The sequence below is a fragment of the Eptesicus fuscus genome, chromosome 8 (assembly GCF_027574615.1).
Source record: "Eptesicus fuscus isolate TK198812 chromosome 8, DD_ASM_mEF_20220401, whole genome shotgun sequence".
NCBI lineage: Eukaryota > Metazoa > Chordata > Mammalia > Chiroptera > Vespertilionidae > Eptesicus > Eptesicus fuscus.
Window position 1 is genome coordinate 10024510 of NC_072480.1, and position 19083 is coordinate 10043592.

General features: G+C 39.7%; 2 protein-coding genes across 2 annotated transcripts in view; one reads left to right on the forward strand and one right to left on the reverse strand.

Moving 5' to 3' along the window:
• Positions 1-546: 546 nt before the first annotated feature.
• On the reverse strand, positions 547-2830 carry LOC129150037 (vacuolar ATPase assembly integral membrane protein VMA21-like; the record flags this gene model as incomplete). The annotated part of the gene is made up of 2 exons (XM_054720225.1): positions 2560-2830; positions 547-563 (listed from the first exon to the last, which is right to left on the reverse strand). Coding segments are annotated over exons 1-2 (288 nt in total), but the record flags the coding sequence as incomplete, so codon positions are not given.
• Positions 2831-8378: 5548 nt separating this feature from the next.
• Positions 8379-19083, forward strand: part of CPB2 (carboxypeptidase B2) — a 64258-nt gene continuing 53553 nt past the window's right edge. Inside the window, exon 1 of the mRNA XM_054719762.1 lies at positions 8379-8452. Within this exon, the coding sequence (XP_054575737.1) occupies positions 8379-8452 (74 nt within the window). The remainder of the gene's footprint in view (positions 8453-19083) is intronic.

A 19083-nucleotide genomic window follows, 5' to 3' on the forward strand; every position in this document is an offset into this window, starting at 1 on the left:
TATCTATATAAGAGAGACACATCCATTAGTTGACTCCCACACAAGCCCCGACCAGGGCCAGGCTTGAACCTGCAACCCAGGTACATGCCTTTTGTTCGGGAATCAAACCTGCGATCCTTTGGTTGTGGGCCAACACTCTAACCACTGAGCAACACTGGCAAGGGCAAGAAATACTAGACTATTTTAATAAATATATAAGGTTTTAAGCTATTCGTAGATTACATGTAATATTTATCATTAGGTTCCTAAAGCCCCTGAAAATAACTTATTTTCTCAAATGGTGTTTTCCCCTGCAAAAATAAAATAAAAAACTTGCTCAGTTATTAATGTGCTGTTTCACCCAGCTCTTGCAAAATTTATGGTAAATATAAGCTGAGTCTGGCCCTAGCTGGTTTTGCTCAGTGGATAGAGCATCCGCCTGTGGACAGAAGGGTGCCGGGTTCAATTCCAATCAAGGGTACATGCCCGGGTTGTGGGCTGTATCCCCAGTAGGAGTCATGCAGGAGGCAGCCAATCAATGATTTGCTCTCATCATTGATGTTTCTCTCCCTCCCTCTCCCTTCCTCTTTGGAATCAATAAAAATATATAAAAATAAATAAATAAAATAACTGCAAAAGCAGTCCTGAGAGGTAAGTTCATAGCACTACACACCTACCTCCAGAAACAAGAAAAAGAAAGAGGTCCAATAAACAATTTAACCCTACAACTAAAAGAATTAGAAAGAGAACAAGAAAAGCCCAGAATAAGTAGAAGGAAGGAATCAATAAAGATCAGCAGGGAAATAAATGACATAGAGACTAAAAAAGAAATACAAAACATCAATGAAGCAAAGAGCTGGTTCTTTGAAAAAATAAATAAGATTGATGAACCTTTAGTCAGATTCATCAGGAAACAAAAAGAGAGGACACAAATAGATAAAATCAGAAATGAAAAAGGTGAAATAATAACTGATACCACAGAAATGCTAACGATTGTAGAAAAATATTACAAACAACTATATGCCAACAAATTGAACAACCTGGGCAAATTGGACAAATTCCTAGAAACATATAATCTTTCAAACTGAGTCAGGAAGCGTCAGGAAATCTGAATAAACCAAAAACAACTAATGAAATTGAAGCAGTAATCAAAAAACTCAAAGCAAACATTAAGTCCTGGAACAAGTGGCTTCACAAGGGAGTTTTACCAAACATTCAAAGAAGAGCTAACACCTATTCTCCTCGAAGTATTTCAAATAAGTAAAGAGGAAGGAAGCCTTCCGGGCTCTTTTTAGGAGGCCAGCATTATTGTAATTTCAAAACGAGAGAAAAACACTACAAAGATAGAAAATTACAGGCCAATATCCCTGCTGAACACAGATGCTAAAATCCTCAACAAAATCTGAACAAATTGGACCCAGCAATATATATATCTGGGATGTAACTGCTCTGATTAAAAAGACTAGGCTAGAAAACTTTCCGGGTGATAAAAATAATCTATTTCCAGGATTGTTTATACTCCCTAAGTGTGTAAAAATGAACATTTAGATGTAAATTCCTATCATACACATTTTATAAAACAGTAGTAAAAACAAATTTAAAGAGAATTTACACAAACATTTCAGTTAAAGTATAACTTTATTGTTGAACACAGAGCAAAGCGTGCTGTTGAAAGAGTTGCTCAGAAAGCACAGGCTGGTCTGCAAGGGGCTTTTAGGGAACAGGCCCGTGTCCGGGCAGCTAGATTTGCTTTGCTATCAAAATTCTTCAATAAATGAGTTTGTATTAAATGGATGAAATTCAGCTTACTTTTCCCATGCAATAATAAAATGAAAGATTCCTATTAAGTAGGCATTACACTTTATTTGAAATTTCTCAGTGACATTCCGATGAATTTCAGCATCCACAATTTAAGCAATTTTTTATAGGAATTTACAACCCAAAATCTAATGACTTGGTACTTTCATGATAGTTATGAAAAGTATTCCAGTGAGAAATATAGATTAGGTTTGCTGCACTGTGTACATCTTAACATATCCAGAAAAGTAAAACTCAAAAATAACCAAAAGACAAAATGCTATGAAACATTTTTGCTGTAAAATAAACAATTTTTCTCAGAATAATGTATAATTAAACAGACTTATTTGTAACCAATTTAATATTTCCAAATTCTTATTTGCAAATGAAAGGCTCAAAAAGTTAATTTGATGATGCAAACAATTGTAGTAAAAAGAGAAATTTTAATAATTTTTCAACTTTATTGAAAACATCAGTATTCCAGACACATTTACCATTTTTAATGAAATTTTTGAAAAATATTTTCATTCATTTTTAGAGAGAGAAAAAGGGAGAGGTGGAGAGAGAAACATTGATGTGAGAGGGTATCATCAATTGGCTGCCTCTTGCACATCCCGACAAGAGATCGTGCCCTCACTAGGAATCAAACCAGTAACCTTTCGGGGCACAGGATGATGCCTCACCAATTGAGCCACACTGACCACTGCCTGCATTTACCATTTAAAAAAATCAATTTAATGTTATCAAAAGTGATGTTCACTCTAATCCTCTTTGTTTTCACACTACTGTCTTTATTCCAGGTCACATAGACTAAGGGAGACAGCACCAAGTAAATGGTGACCACTATAACAATTGCAGTATAAAAATAGCTGTCCCTATTGCAAATTTCAAAGGCACCTTCAAAAACATAAGATTTAGTGGTAAAATATAACCCAATAGTGATCATTAAAGCAGTAAAGAACAAGGGCGTGTTCAGGTTAGATGATAATGAACCTTCATTTTCAATATTGCGCAGCTGCAGTGCCTTTAGCAGAGCTTTGTTAAGGTGTTCCATGGTGGCACGGGCCTGCAGCAAATCCCCAGAGGAGGGCTTGGTTATGCAGCCATGCTGAGTTGGCTCCACTGGCCACCAGTGGAGGCAGGAGTGGAGGCTCTATGTAAGTTCTTCGCTCTGAAGTGCGTCTCTTATAGGCAGCTTATGTATAGGCCTTGTTTCCTTATCCATTCAACTACCCTATATCTTTTAATTATAGCATTTAATTCTTTTACATTTAAAATGATTATTGACAGATACATAGTTATTGCCATTTTATTATTCATATTTTTAATAGTTTTTTCATTTTTGTCTTAAAAAAGTCCCCTTAACATTTCTTATAATCCTGGTTTGGTGGTGATGGACTCCAGCTTTTTCTTGTCTGGGAAGCTCTTTGTGTGTTATTTAATTCTAAATGATAGCTTTTCTGGGTAGAATAATCTTGGTTTTAGGTCCTTGCTTTTCATCATTTTGAGTATTTTGTGCCAATTTCTTCTGACCTGCAAAGTTTCTGTTGAGAAATCAGCTGACAGTCTGATGGGAGATGCCCTTTAGGTAACTAACTGCTTTCCTCTTGCTACTTTTAAGATTATGTCTTTGTCTTTAAACTTTGGCATTTTACTTATGATATGTCTTGGTGTGGGTCTCTTTTTTTAAAACTTTTTAAAATTGCAAACAGTGTGGAGTTTTATTTTTTTAATATATTTTTATTGATTTCAGAGAGGAAGGGAGAGGGAGAGAGAGATAGAAACATCAATGATGAGAGAAAATCATTGATCAGTTGACTCCTGCACGCCCCCTACTGGGGATCAAGCCCACAACCCAGGCATGTGCCCTTGACTGGAATTGAACCTAGGACCCTTCAGTCCACAGGCCGACGCTCTATCCACTGAGCCAAACCTGATAGGGCGGTGTGGGCCTCTTTAGGTCATCTTGTTTGGGACTCTCTGCACTTCCTGGCCTTGTATGTCTATTCCCTTCTCCAGCTAGGGAAGTTTTCAATCATTTCTTCAAATAGGTTCTCAATTCCTTGCTCTCGCCCTTCTCCTTCTGGTGCCCCTATGATGCATATCTATATATGTAAAAGCCTAAGTGACTAGCCAACCAGCCAACCAGCTGGTAGCTATGATGCACAATGACCACCAGGGGGCAGATGCTCAATGCACAGGCATGGAAAAATGGAACAGACTGATGAATCTCAGAGGTCAGGGGGAAGGGGAGGGGAGGAAGAGATTAACCAAAGATCTTATATATATACTAGAGTCCCGGTGCATGGATTCATGCACGGGTGGAGTCCCTTGACCTGGTCTGTGTGGATTGGGCCCAAACCAGCAGTCCAACATCCCCTGAGAGGTCCCGGATTGCCAGAGAGTGCATGCAAGGCTGAGGGAACCCACCATGAATCCATGCACTGGATTAATGGATAAAAGGATAATATGCTAATTAGACCAGACATCCTTCCAGATGAGAAGCCAGGGCCGGAGCGAAGCCTGGGTCCCAGGTGCCTGCCAGCAGCCAGAGGGAAGCAGCCTGGGTCCCGGGTGCCTGGCTGCAACAAGAGTAGGAAAGCCCAGGTCCTGGGTGCCAGAGGGAAGCCAGTGCCGGCAGCTGGGGGAAGGAAGGCCTACTCTTTCAAGAATTTTCGTGCATAGGGCCACTAGTACTTGATAATGTCCCAGAGGTCCTTTGAAGTCTCCTCATTTTTTTTTAATTCTTTTTTTCTTTTTGTTGTTCCAACTGGGTGTGTCTACTACTTGGTCTTCTAAAGTGCTGATTCTGTCCTCTGCTTCATCTGATCTGCTATTGATTCCTTCTAGTGTATTCTTCATTCCAGTTATTATATTCTTCATTTATGACTAGTTCTTTTTATGGTTTTTATGTCTTTTTTATGCTTACTGTCTCTTTGTTAAATTTCTCACTAAGTTCCTTGAGCATCCTTACAACCAGTGTTTTGAACTCTATCAGGTAGATTGCTTGCCTTCATTTTATTTAGTACTTTTTCTGGAGTTTTGTCCTGTTCTTTTATTTAGGACATTTCTTTGTCTCCTCTGTGTTTGCTTCTATGTATTAGGCAGATCTGCTATGTCTTCCAATCTTGTCAGGATGGCCTTATGTGTGTCTCATTGGCACAGTCTCCCTGATCATCTGAGCTGGGTGCTTTAGAAGTGTCCTTGTGTGGGTTGTGTGTGCCTTCCTGTAGTAATTGAGCCTTGATTGCTGTTGGCACATTAGTGGGTAGGGTTGACCCTCAGGCTAACTGGCTGTGAGGATTGGCCACAATCACAGCATACAAGTTGTTGTGTAGCAGCTGATCCCATGAAGTGGGATTTGCTCCAGTCGGCTCTAGTGCCTGCCAAGACCACCCTTTGTGTATGCTGCTTTTGGAGCTAATTAGGTAGTGCTCTGCTATGGTCTGAAGTGGGACACTGGGTGTGTTGGTTCTGGGACCTCTTGGGAGAGGCTCCAGTACTGGCCAAGGTCAGCTCCTATCTTTGACAGGTCCAGGGCTACCTGTTAGAAGCTACAAAGCCATCACTGTTGGTAGCTGCCTATACTGAGCCTAGAGACATGTGGGAGAGGCCATTCTGCTAACTGAGGCCTGCTTCTTCCAGTACCAGGCCTGGGGCCACTCAGCAGAAAACAGAGGGCACCCTGTGGCCTGCTGCTGCTTTCAGTCTATCCATAAGTCTCAGCTGAATGAATCTTGGGCGGTATGGGAGTTGGGTGAGGCAGGATCCCAGGAAGTGACCAGAGTGGAGCAAGTGGTATTCACCTTGTTAATGCATATTCAGATTTGGTGCCAGTACAAAGTCAGGGGCCACTCAGCAAAGGCACAGGGAACACCAAGGCCAGCTGCCACCTGCCCAGGGACTGAGGACCTTTGATAATTTTTAAGAAAGACTACAGTGAGAACTGAGGCCTGCTTAAAGAGCCTCTAGTGGTGAACAACTTGGATGAGTAGGATCTCAGGGAGTGGTCCGGAAGAGGCAAGTGGTGTTCACCAGGATAATGCAGATGTAGATTTTGTCATGTGGAAGGAGAGCTCAATAAAGGTGATACCACCTGTGAGGTTTGTGGAAGGAGAGACAATGGCAGCTGGCCCTCCAAACTGGCCCTGAATCCATACAACTCAGTTTCTCCCTGCATCCTGCATATCTCTGGCACTCTACCCTCCTCCCCACTGTCCCCAAAAGCCATTGTTCCTTTTCCAGAGCCCAGTGCAAGTGCCTGTGAGCCAGTAAATCTGCGCACATGCTTTTTATTTATTTTTATTTTTTTATTAAGGTATTATATGTGTACATATCTTACCATTGTCCCCCCCCCACTCCACACCCATACATGCCCTCACCCCCCAGAGTTTTGTGTCCATTGGTTATGCTTATATGCATGCATACAAGTCCTTCGGTTGATCTCTTATCTTCCCCACCTCTCCCTAACCTTCCTGCTGTAATTTGACAGACTGTTTGATGCTTGACTGCCTCTGTATCTACCTTTTTGTTCAACAGTTTATAATGTTCTTTATTATCCACAAATGAGTGAGATCATGTGGTATTTTTCTTTCATTGACTGGCTTATTTCACTCAGCATAATGTTCTCCAATTCCATCCAGGTTGCTGCAAATGGTAAGAATTCCTTCTTTTTTGTGGCAGCATAGTATTCCATTGTGTAGATGTACCATAGTTTTCTGATCCAGTCATCAGCTGATGGGCACCTAGGCTGTTTCCAAATCTTAGCTATTGTAAATTGTACTTCTATGAACATAGGGGTGCATATATCCTTTCTTATTGGTGTTCCCAGTTTCTTAGGATATATTCCTAGGAGTGGGATTACTGGGTCAAATGGGAGTTCCATTTTCAGTTTTTTGAGGAAACTCCATACTGTTCTCCACAGTGGCTGCACCAGTCTGCATTCCCACCAGCACTCACATGCTTTTTAAAAGAACACCTGGGTTTCCAGCCACCTTCCTTCTCACTAGGATGGATGGAATCTCCACAGATTTTCATAGCCAGGTGTTGTGGGGGTTCCTTTTGATGCCCAGGTGCTCTGGGTTGAGGAGCCTGTGTGAGGCTGGACCCCTTCCTCCTGAGGAAAGACCTGTGCAGTTGATCTATCACTCCTGATTCTCAACCACCACAAGTGGGTGCAGGGACAGCCCATATTGCCTCTCCATCCCTCCTACCAGTTTCAACATGGCTTTTCCTTTATATCTTTAAGTTATAGTACTTCTGTCCAGCTATTCTTCAGATCATTTTATAATTCTATAGATTATTCTAGAATCTATATAAATAACAGCCTAAGCGACCTTTAGGACCGGTCGACCATATCGGCCGGTAGCTGTGATGTGCACTGACCACCAGGGGGCAGATGCTCAACTCAGGAGCTGCCCCCTGGTGGTCAGTGCACTTCCACAGCTGACCTCCCACAAACAGCCAACCTCCCATGGTCCCTCCCCCTGGCCAGCTGTCCCAGATCAGGACTGGGCGAGACACCTCGATTGGTCCTGATCACTGACCAGGCCAAGGGACCCCACCCATGCATGAATTTCATGCACCAGGCCTCTAGTTCAGTTATAATTTTGATGTGGTCATGGAAGGAGGTGAGCACAGCACTTATCTATTCCACCATCTTTACCAGAACTCTCAGGCCCACTCTTTCTTGGTAAATTTAAAATATAAGAGAGTGATTTAAAGAAAGAAAACAAGTAGCCCAAATGGTCAGTTATTGAAGTCAACCAAGATTTCTAGAACAAGGGAGACTCAGTAGGTGGCCTAGGTCTTTACATAATTCTGTATCTGGTGAGATACATTGCCTATTTGAGAGAGTCGTCTTTGAAGTGGATTCTTTGGCAATCAAGTTTTAAGTAAGGTATTTGCATTATGAAAAAGGGGAACAAGTTCAGGGGTTGCACTACATGTACCTTAATTTAGATAATGACTGTTAGATAGGATGGTCTTCCCTAAATAAACATGATTCAAAGCAATCTGATTTAGTTGCTGCTCCAAAGAGCTTCCCACAATGTAGTATCCGTATCCTCTTAGGGGTGAGCCCATCATTTCATATGGACACCAAAACATCTTTCTGAATGAATTTCTGTAATCCTCCATATAACCTCTCCTCATTTTTTTATTAGCCACAAATTTGAGGAACTCGCCTTCTATGCCTTTATCTAAGTTAAAAATGTGGAAAAGGCAGAGGCAAGGGAAGACCTTTGTAGTACTCCACTGGAGACCTCCCTCTGCCTGGCTTATGATCCATTAGTCAATACTCTATGGCTATGGCTCTCCAATAAGCCCAACATGTTCCTACGTTCCTGCTATATTACTGCCCATTTATTCTTGGCCTCATCTTCCCTGAGAAGTTAAATATTTTCTAGATAGTCTCAACTAAGAACAACAACTCTCATTATACTTCCTTTTTGAGAGTAGAAATGCAAGCTAAGTTGATTGATTACAAAAATGGGAGGAAACAGCATTATAGTTTAACCAGTGTGTAAAGAAACCTCTTATGTAACCAGTTATCAGGGCCCTTTTCTTCAGAGAAATTTGTTTTTCTGCAAAGAACTGTTAGGATGAAGTTTTATAGCTTTGGAGTCCTGGTAGCCACTCTCCTCTTTTGTGAACAGCATGTCTTCGCATTTCAAAGGTAACCTAATGGAATCCTAGAGGATGGTTGGCCATTTTTCCACTTGCATTCCCCATAGAATGTGGTAAGTGCACTGGAATGGGGAGCAATTGTTAAAGTTTGAAGGTCAGCTCTTTCTGAAACTTTCCATGTTGCCCTCACAGATATTAAATTTCAAGAAAAGGATCTCACTAGATCTAGGGCCTGACTTTTTTCTTATCTGGTTCTAGTTTTATTATCAGGAGAACTCTGGATTATATGTATATTCAGTGTCTATGGAGATTAAAAAAAATAAACTTTTATAAAAAGTAATTATTTACACCCTAACACATGTAAAATATATTAATTATATATAATTTATTTTCTTCTTGTATGTGAAACATAGAAGGGAGAACAAAGTCAAAGTAACAAATAGGAGGTTAGGTTGTGCACAAGTATTCAAGCATGGAATATAAAAGGAAGAATAGTTGTGTCATAAGAACAGTTATATGTACATATCTAATTCTTATTTTGCTTAGTAGAGTGATTCCTTTAGGGTTTTCTACTATAAATCACTTAGAAGAACACAAATGAACACATGCTCTGGCATATATTATATGAGGTGAAAGTAGTTTGTAGTTCATGGCTATGTGTAACATTGTAATTTATTCACTAGCTAATATTTAGGGTTTTTTATTGATATTGTTTACTTTGGAATTATTTTATTCTTTGTTTTGCTTCTATGATCCTTTTCTTCTCCAATTTCTTCTGGGACAGATTTCTCTCCCCATGTTAGTGATTGGCAAAGAGAGAAGGGACAGAAAAAATTATACCAGAAAAACATTTTCTGCATTATAAAGAGCATTTAAGATAATAGAGTTTTACTGGTAAGCCTGAAGCTATGTTTGCACATCATCACTGAACTAACTATAGTTGGTTGATTCTTTTTTGCTCAATGTGATTGTCAATTGTCAAGCACAAATTTTATCACCAAATAGTTGCTGTTATTGAAGTTACACAGGAGTCAAATTGCTAGAAAAATCAGTGATTTATGTCTCCATGTTTGATCAATAACTCAGATGACTATGATTTCTAAGGTCCTTCCCAGTTCTAATATCCCATAAATTGGTGATTGGCTTTAATTAAGGGTAAGGGAGAGGGAAGGAGGAAAACTGATACAACATATCCAAGCTGGTATTATATACAGTGACACTGTCACTGACAGAGAGGGGAAAGAGGAAATGCATGGTTATTTAGCACCCGGGTTGTCCCATTCATCAGACTAGGCACTTAGAAGTGTGACCTCTTCAGATGCCTGCAATCCTACACTCTAGGAATCTCTGTTGACATTTTACCAAGGAGAAAACTGAGCCTTGGGAAGAAAAAATCATTTGCCCCAAATCAAACAGTAAGTGTAGAGTTTGTATTCAAACCCACTTTAGCTTCATTTCCATTCTATTCATTGCACACCATTGCCTCTTTAAAAAATCTAGAAAATATGAAAAGAACCAATTTGAAGGGATATCAGATTTGCACGTTTGTGGAGAAGACAGTCAGTCTGGAATGCAGGGTAGAGAGAAGCCGGAGCTGGAGGTCCATTCAGCTGGTCCTCACCTATTGCAGATCTAAAAGTGGCCTCAGTGCCAGCCCAGCATAAGCACTGTCACCGCAAACAAAGAAAATGGACAGAAAGGAAGAAATAAATGAGAAAACACCTTCATACATGGCTTTTCTTTTCCCCGACCTGCGGGGTCTTCTAACGGGGGTACCGAGGCAGCGCACCTAAGGGAATGAAAACAGACAAGGGACGCAGAGAAAGGAGGCAAGACAAACGGGTTTCTGATCAAGCCTCAAAATTTTATTTTTACAGCGTTCCTTATATGTGGTTTCTAGAAGGGGGGATGTCTTAGGGGAGATGGGGGCTGAAGGGATCATGTGGACTTAGGCAATTAACTAAGGTTGTAAAGGGAGGTGACTAGATAAAGAATTTGGCAGTTAAAGGCTAAGGAAAGAATGCTTTGTTCTCAGAGAGAGGAGGTGGGCCTGGTTTCTGTGAGTTTCTGTTTAGATAACTTGCTAAAGTAAGGTCAGAGTTAACCCTTTAATCAACTCTTGGCTCCGGACATCTCCTCCCTCTCTGTTTAAGAAACGGGAGTGGGCATTAATCGACCGAGGAGATATTGACCTGGTTCCTCCCGTGGGCTTTGCATACCCACTGTGTGTGGCTCTTGACACCTTTTTGGGGAGGAGAGGCAGAGCCATTATTTTATCGATGTCAACCTCTATGCAAACCAGGTATACTCTCAGGGAAATCCAGAGGAGGTTGGAAAATATCCCAACCTTCCCTTGCAATGCTTTGCTCTGCACCCGGTTCGATACCCATACCTCTGGCTCTGGCTAGAGCGTAGGTAAGCATCCCTCTGGTTAAGATGCTGTCCCCGTAGGGAAGGAGCGAGTCTGGGTCCGGAGGTGCTCGTGCTCTTGGCAATCCGAGTCCCACCTATCGGCCATTTCCAGGCGTTGATAATGAATCTGAATGGGTTTTGCTAAAGCTGAATCTATTTGCTGTTTTACGAGGTCAGTTATTTTTCTAAATGCCCAAGGGCCAAATGTAAGAATAAGGAGAAAACCAACAAGGGGACCAAGGATGGGGAGGAGGTAGGGGAGGAGTCCATTAAGTCCACTCCAGAGCGGGTTCTCAAATAGCTCTTTTCGTCTCTTGACAAGGTCTTCTTGTTCTTGTCTCGGACGATGCTAGACTTGTTGGCGTAGAAGCAGCATCGTTCCTGGGGGCAGGACATAGGGGCTTCTCTGGGTCCATTGTGGTGACAGACGTAATGCTCTGGCACCCGAATTGGCTGCATTGCTCCTTCTGAAAAGATATAAAACACAACCTCTTCCCCACATTATTACTGAATCTGATAAAACTCTTATCTGGTTTATGCTTCCTTTCACCTAGCTGACTCAGTGGAGGCTATTGTACAGGAGGCCTGATGCCTTTCACCTGCTTTACAATCCTTTGCATTAAAAAAATTTTTTTTTTTTTTTTTAAAGTATAAAAGGTTTGACTGAGCCTCTTTAGAGGTGACACATAACACCTATCTCCCCCTTTTTGTTTTAATAAATGATTTTAAGAGTACGATTGGCTCTTTTCACAATTGAGTAACATCTATTTTGTCAATTTGATTAGGTTTAAGTCCTCGGGGATTTACCCCCTAAAGTTGGCACAGAGAGGTGGATAAACACATTGAGGACATTGCTTCCAATAAAACATGGACATTGTCCTTCTCTAATAACATTTTAAAGGCTGAAAATTAAATGAAAAGTTTCCTCTGAATTAGTGTGCCCTATAGTAGCTGTTACAATAATTTTTGCCATACTTACCACATAAGCACTATTACTATAGGTTGATGGGCTCTGTAGCAAAATCTGTTAAGGCACAAATAAGAGCTTGTATTTCTACTGAAATATAAAAAGCTTGAAAGATATTTGCTCTCCTGCTGCAGTAGATCCAGCCTTTCTAGAACTGGATCCATCTATAAAAATGGTTAATGCCTGAGGTATAACAATTTCTTTTAATGTGGCAGTTAATACTATTCCCTGTGTTAGAAATAAAGCAAGACCCTCAAGTCAGGGGTCCTGGTAAAAACACAAAACATCAAACATTGACTTATATGCAGAAGGGTGTGCACACATGGTCTGTAAGCATGCACACCGACCTTCCTTGCCCTTGGTCAACCTGCAGCAATGCACAGGTGCTGACTGCTAGCATGGCAAGGCATCTTCACTATTTTTATTTCTGGACTATTTCTCCTCTGTTTTCGGGGGCCACTGCTTCTTCTGTGGCTGCAGTAGTCCTATCAGGTCCTCTCTGAGATCTGTTGTTGCAGGAATCCATATGGGCTTTGGAGTTTTCTGGAAATATAAACATATTCTCAACCAAAGGTTAATAAAGAATTCTTTTCTATAAATTAGACTTTGATTTTTGCCCAAACAATTTTCCTTTGGTATATTTTTGACACCATGTGTGTTTTTAATGGGTGTCTTGCTGTTTGCATTACAAATAAAAATTAATTTTCAAAGTAAAAAATTTTCTAGATGTAATTTACTTTCAGGATATTTTTCCTTACAGAATATTACTCCACTATCCCCCCTTATTTTTATTTAATTATTAGGAGGCTTTGGAAGATTTTTATAATGCAGTCTTGATAACTTTAAATTTTAATTTTTTGCACAAAAATGTGACTGCTTTAGGTTCATTGCATGTTAAGTAATTTTACCATGAAATGAACTATCAATAGAAATTTTAGTTAATACTTTAGGAACAGCTTTTGTACAATTACATTTTCTTGAATATTTACTTATTTTCAATTAGCCAATTTAAATTAATCTGAAAACTTGACTATTTTACTGTCAAATTTAATACTCTTAACAAAAATTTTAGTTTACCCTGTAATTAATGGAAAAGATTATTTTGCATCCTTGAGAAAGCCCTGAGCATTTCTGGTGCTAGGCTAGATTTAGACATCGGGTAGCTGCCATTGGCCAACTCTCTGTTGCCTGGGTCCCAATCCAAGCTAGGCCAAGTCTCTTGTTATCTGGGTCTCTTCCAGATCTGAGCTGGGCCAAGTCTCTGTATGTTCCCTGGGTCCCGATCTGAGCTGGGCATGGGAAGCGCGAAGCAGCCACGGGGCAGGAGAACTCCCTCAGAAGGGGCGAGTGTTCAAGCCTCTGCAATGTTGGGGGGTGAGGTTCTGTGCCCCACCTCTGTTGACCCCCAAGTTCTCTCCTGATGGCCCCTCTGCGACTGTGCCTGTCTTAGGTTGTTCCTCCCTTGAGGAATCTTACCCGTCTTTGACTAACCAGCCATCCTCCGGGGCCAAACAGGGTGATGTGAGGTTCAGTTTTGTCTCCTTGGTATCCTATGCCCCTATGGCCTCCATGCCCAGCACCTGCCTTGGGATCCCCTTGCCTGCTGGTGGGGCCCCGGCATTGATCACAGATCTTGGGGTACCCAGCTCACGCCATTGTGCAAGAGACAGATTCATGGTACCAGCCACTATGAGGCTTCAACCTCAGCATGAACTGAAAACTCAGGCAACAGCTGTGGGCAATTGGATTGTGAGAAGAGGGTCCTCTTGGCAAAAGGAGCAAGAAGGGCCAATATAGAATGCTCAAATGCTTTCCTAGGGGGCCTTCCACACAGTGGAAGGGATTAAATCCTTTCATGTCCTTATAAATTGCTGCCAAACATTCAAAGAATTAATTTGTAAGTTTGGGATAATTGTACAATATGCTGTTGTAAAATATCAAAAATTATAATGAAATTGTAAAATATCATGTAAGAATATTCTTTGTTCTAGGCCATGGCAATTCAATCTCAAACTGGCTATCAATTTCTTTTTGTATAGAAAAGGTTTTAACCAGTTAAAGTCTCCTAATAATTTCTAAAAGTCATTTAATCTTTTCTTATCTCCACCTTCTGAGGCCTAATGCATTGGTTATCAATTACAATCTCTATGATATTTGAAGAAAACCTCTCTTTATTTCCTTCCAAAATAATTTTCAGGCTACAGAGTTTCACCTAAGAATCTTTGTCTTTTTTTTTTTTTTTTTTATAACAAGCAATATGTATGTTATAGCTTAAAAGGTAAGCCTCAAGTGACTAGCTAGCTATTCTTACAGTAAGGCTGACTACTAATTTATTTTTAGATTTAACATTTTAACAATAATCTTAGTTTACACTGGAAATACTAGTGAAAGAGAATTTAAAATTTTTAATTTTTTATTTTTATTAAATTTATAATTATATTTTTAAAGTATCCTCTTAGGCTTATTTGCATATACAGAGGGATCATGGGAAGGTTTCAGTAACTTTCTTAGAAGATTTATTTAAATTGCTTATAAAGACATTGGCTTATTTAAAGAAAGGGGTTGGCCTTTGTTATTTCAAGATGGCGGGCAGTAACCACATGGCCAGAGGGGTAGGCAAGATGGCGGCTGCCTCACAAGCCGCAAATGTTGCTCCTCCTCTAGCTTAATTAAGAATGCAGGCTACTACGAGTCAGGATTCAATTATTTATAAAAACATTGGCTTCTCATGTAACTTAATTTATATGAGACATTGATTATATTTTAAAAATCTAATTTATAAGGTAACTTAAGTAGGTATCTTTAATTTAAAAAGCAAAGAAACTTATTCAGTAAAACTTATAGGTTCGATACTTTATTGGTCTGATCCAAAAGCATAAACAGTGTCCCACCTCCAGCCGATTCAAAAATGCAGGCTGCTTGAGGCTTTTGTCTTGAAATTTTATTGCTGTTGAAAAATTTTGGCTATATTTAAGGAATATATTGTTTTTGCCTTTCTTACAGGTGAAAACTTTCATAACACTTAATATATATGTATATAAGTAAAATATATCAATTAATTTTTATTTGATAAAGCTTTCCATGCAATTTCAAGTATCAATCAGTTTAATTAAAAAAAAATATATATATATATATATATATTTTAAGAGAGAATAGACTTTTGAAATACATTTCAAGGGCCCAATGAAATGTCCCAAAAGCTACTCTCAAAACCTTGAAATACCTTGGAAAGATCAAACATATAATATATATGATTTAAAGATTATATACTTAAATTATCTTAAAGAATGTCAATTAAATTTAAACTATATCACAGAATTTCCTTTTTAAAATCAGACCAAGAAGTAACATATTTTGAATTTCTAATTATTTAAGAGAAAACATTTTATTTTCTCAAAAATTAAGTTGCAATACTCTAGGCATTTAGTTACCACAATTCTATAATTTCTCACAATTCAATCTGAATCTTAAACTTTCAGAGCCTGCAAGTCAAATATCTGCAGTTCTTAGATTAATAACACCTTTATAGCTTTAAGAATAAATTTTAAAATCTAATAGTCAACTTTAAACCATGTTATTTCTGCCTAGGGAAACTGAGAAGCAAACTTATAAGTATTAAAAAATGACTACTGGTGGAAAGCTGATTTTAAATGAGCCACCTTTTCAGGAAAAACCATTTGACCTTTTCTGGGAAGGTCAGCTAGCAAAAGGTGTAGCCATTGAAATGCAAATAAACATTCTTTAAAAATGGACGCTGGCGGAAACCAGCCTACCTGCATGCTAGGGGAAGGGCGTGTCCATCCCTCCCTCCATAAAAAAGGGTGTAGCTTTAAAACCTTGTAATGAAGAAAAAAGAGACCTTAAACTTTCAGAGTTTTAAATCTTAGCAAAATTAAATACTTAGCATTTCTCAAATCAATAATACTTTTACATTGTCAAGGATACATTTCACATAAAATATAAGGCATATTCAATTAATAGATTAACTTATAACATCTAGACTTCATACTAGGCATACTTAGATCAACATTTCAGTATTATTACTTTTAATACATTTAATTTAAATTTATCATTTGCTTTAGTAAACTTCCAAGTTATTTTAAATTTCCAGCCGATAGGCTTGGCCCAGCCACTAAATTTCAAAAGGTCACAATTTTCCTGCTGGGGAAGTCAAGAAGCAAATTCTCAGCCATTCATATGTAAACTTGACTATTTACTTGCTGGTTACCTGCCTCGGGCGGGAAACTTCAAAAGAGCTATCTTAGATGGCCTTGGGGAACTAGTCTGTATTTCTTTCTCCGGTTCATCTCCGCCATTCTCAAGGCCAAAACAGTCTCGGGTTTTTATTCTGTACACAGCAAAGAGTTAAGTTCAGCTCAAAACTATGCGCACTCGTTTTTAAACTGGCCTTTTCCCTCTACATGTGCACAGAAATCCCGGATGCATTTATGAATTTGTAAAAGCTTTAAGCCATTAGCTGGAAAATAAATAAAGATGGCGAAGATGAGGCCTTTCAAAGTGGCTTTCTTGGGGAGTGGCGTCCATATTGGATCGCCACGTGTCTCCCTTCCCCCACCACCTTCTTAGGGGGAAGATTCAGTAATGGTCTGGCATCTGTTTTTATTTTATTTATTTTGTAATTTTTATTTTTATTTCTTTATTTATTATTAAGGAAAGAAAAAGATTGGCAGTTGCTGATCTTCCGGGGAGAGTTTATCATCTAAGGGGATCTTATTAAACCTTTAGGGATTTTCTCTGGGTCAAAAGTCTACTCTTTTCCATCGCTTTGAATCGATGGTGCCCACTAGTGGAAACCAGGGACATGCCTTTCTTTTTACCCTTACTCCTTGCGTCCTGAGGGACTCCTTGAGCCCACCGAGGAATTCCTTGTGAGAACAGAGAGGTACCCATGTTGATGTGGGAGCTTCTCAATTTTTTGCCTCCTCCGCGTAAGCCTCTGGGACGTATAAACCCCGTGCCAGGTCAGCCCTGAGTTTCCGATGCCTAGGACAGTTGTCTCGTCAACAATCTCTGTTTGCCCAAAGGCCCCTGCTCACGTATCATAGGTCGGGATGTATAAGCCCCATGCCAGGTTAGCGACCACTAAGATAAAGTGAGCTCAGGGTTTGCGAGAGACGTGACTAGGAACCAACCAGAGACAAGTTACTCCTCAGGGTGATTCAGAGATCTCGCTCGGCCAGATCTCGGTACCTTTAACCCTTCCCGGATCGGCGAGAGTGCTTATTAGCGGACTGGAGGTTGAATCGAGAAGCTCAAAGTGTAGGAAATCCGTCAAAGGGCACAAAAACTCATTCTCACAAGGAATTCACTCTTAAATCTTGTCTGAAAAGATCATCTGCAAAACTCAACTACAATCAGATCATACTCACGGACGGGCAGCTCCGCGGCGATCAAGTGACAGAGTCTTCACTCGTGGCGTTCCACGGCGACTCAAGAGGGTGTCCGGCCGGACCGATGTGCAGATGTTCCCCGGAGAGCCGACTCTCGTGCCCCACGTCTAGGGCGCCAATATTTCCCCGACCTGCGGGGTCTTCTAACGGGGGTACCGAGGCAGCGCACCTAAGGGAATGAAAACAGACAAGGGACGCAGAGAAAGGAGGCAAGACAAACGGGTTTCTGATCAAGCCTCAAAATTTTATTTTTACAGCGTTCCTTATATGTGGTTTCTAGAAGGGGGGATGTCTTAGGGGAGATGGGGGCTGAAGGGATCATGTGGACTTAGGCAATTAACTAAGGTTGTAAAGGGAGGTGACTAGATAAAGAATTTGGCAGTTAAAGGCTAAGGAAAGAATGCTTTGTTCTCAGAGAGAGGAGGTGGGCCTGGTTTCTGTGAGTTTCTGTTTAGATAACTTGCTAAAGTAAGGTCAGAGTTAACCCTTTAATCAACTCTTGGCTCCGGACATTTTCTTACTATTTTTTGCTTCAACATATACTTTGAAGTCTGGCTGAGACCTGTGCTTAAGGAGAGAAATTAGACAATGACTATATTTTAACCAAATAATATCAAAAATATTTAATACTTTGTGTCTATGGTGATGGCCTCTATGTTGTGTGAGCAGAAGCATATCTGATTTCTCAGTCCCATATCTCCACTAGAAAAAAACACAAACTCTTCTTTCTGGGAGAAAAAAAAAAATTTTTTGTACCAAATAATTCTGCATGCTGTTTTTCCAGGAATGGCCAATTACTGAAGCTAAAAGAGAAATCTAATTTCATTCATGGTGACATTGATTAATTATCTCTGAGGGAAAGAATATAATTTCTTCTTGGAATAGCTAATGATGTGGCTTTTTCTAAAGTGGTTCTTTGTTATTGTTTTCTTGTCATAATCATTTTCCGAATAATGTTTTGTATTCAGGCAATCCCTTAGTGGCAGATTTGTAGTTGTATTGAGACAAATCTCATCAGTGAAATGCCCTAAAATGAAGACAAAAAAGGTTTTAAAGGCATAAATACCATATGCCTAGGAGAAAGGCAACAACAACAAAGAAGTCTCCATATTCACTCGCTTTCAAAGGTCAAACACAATAAAGAGTACATCTAAAATACTGGCAAGTATATGATAAACACAACCAATAATTGCACTGTGCTATGATTACCTAAGTATAGCCTGTCAGGTGAGGCTATTTATTTACAATCAGAAAGTAGGGAGTGGGAGGGGTATAGAATAAAAATGGCAACAAATAAGTACCTATCAATAATAACTTTAAATGTAAATGGATTAATTGCCCCAATCAAAAGACATAGGGTAACAGATTGGATAAGAAAACAAGACCCATATATCTGCTGTCTACAAGAAACCCACCTCAGAAAAAAAGACGCACACAGACTGAGGGTTAAGGGATGGAAAAAGGTTTTCCAAGCGAATGGAAATGAAAAAACAGCTGGGGTAGCAATACTTATGTCTGACAAATTAGATCTCAAAGTGAAGGACATAACAAGAGATAAGGAAGGCCACTTCATAATACTAAAGGGAGCAATCCAACAAGAAGAAATAACTCTGGTAAACATACACGCACCCAATACAGGAGCACCCAAATACATAAAAGAACTCCTGGGAGAGATTAACAGCAATACAATCATAGTAGGAGACTTTAATAACCCACTATCACCATTGGACAAATCCTCTAAACAAAAAATCAGCAAAGAAACATCAATCCTAAATGACTCACTAGACCAGATTGAATTAATCGACATCTTCAGAACATTTCACCCCAAAGCCACAGAATATACATTCTTCTGAAGTGCACATGGGTCATTTTCAAAGATAGACCATATGT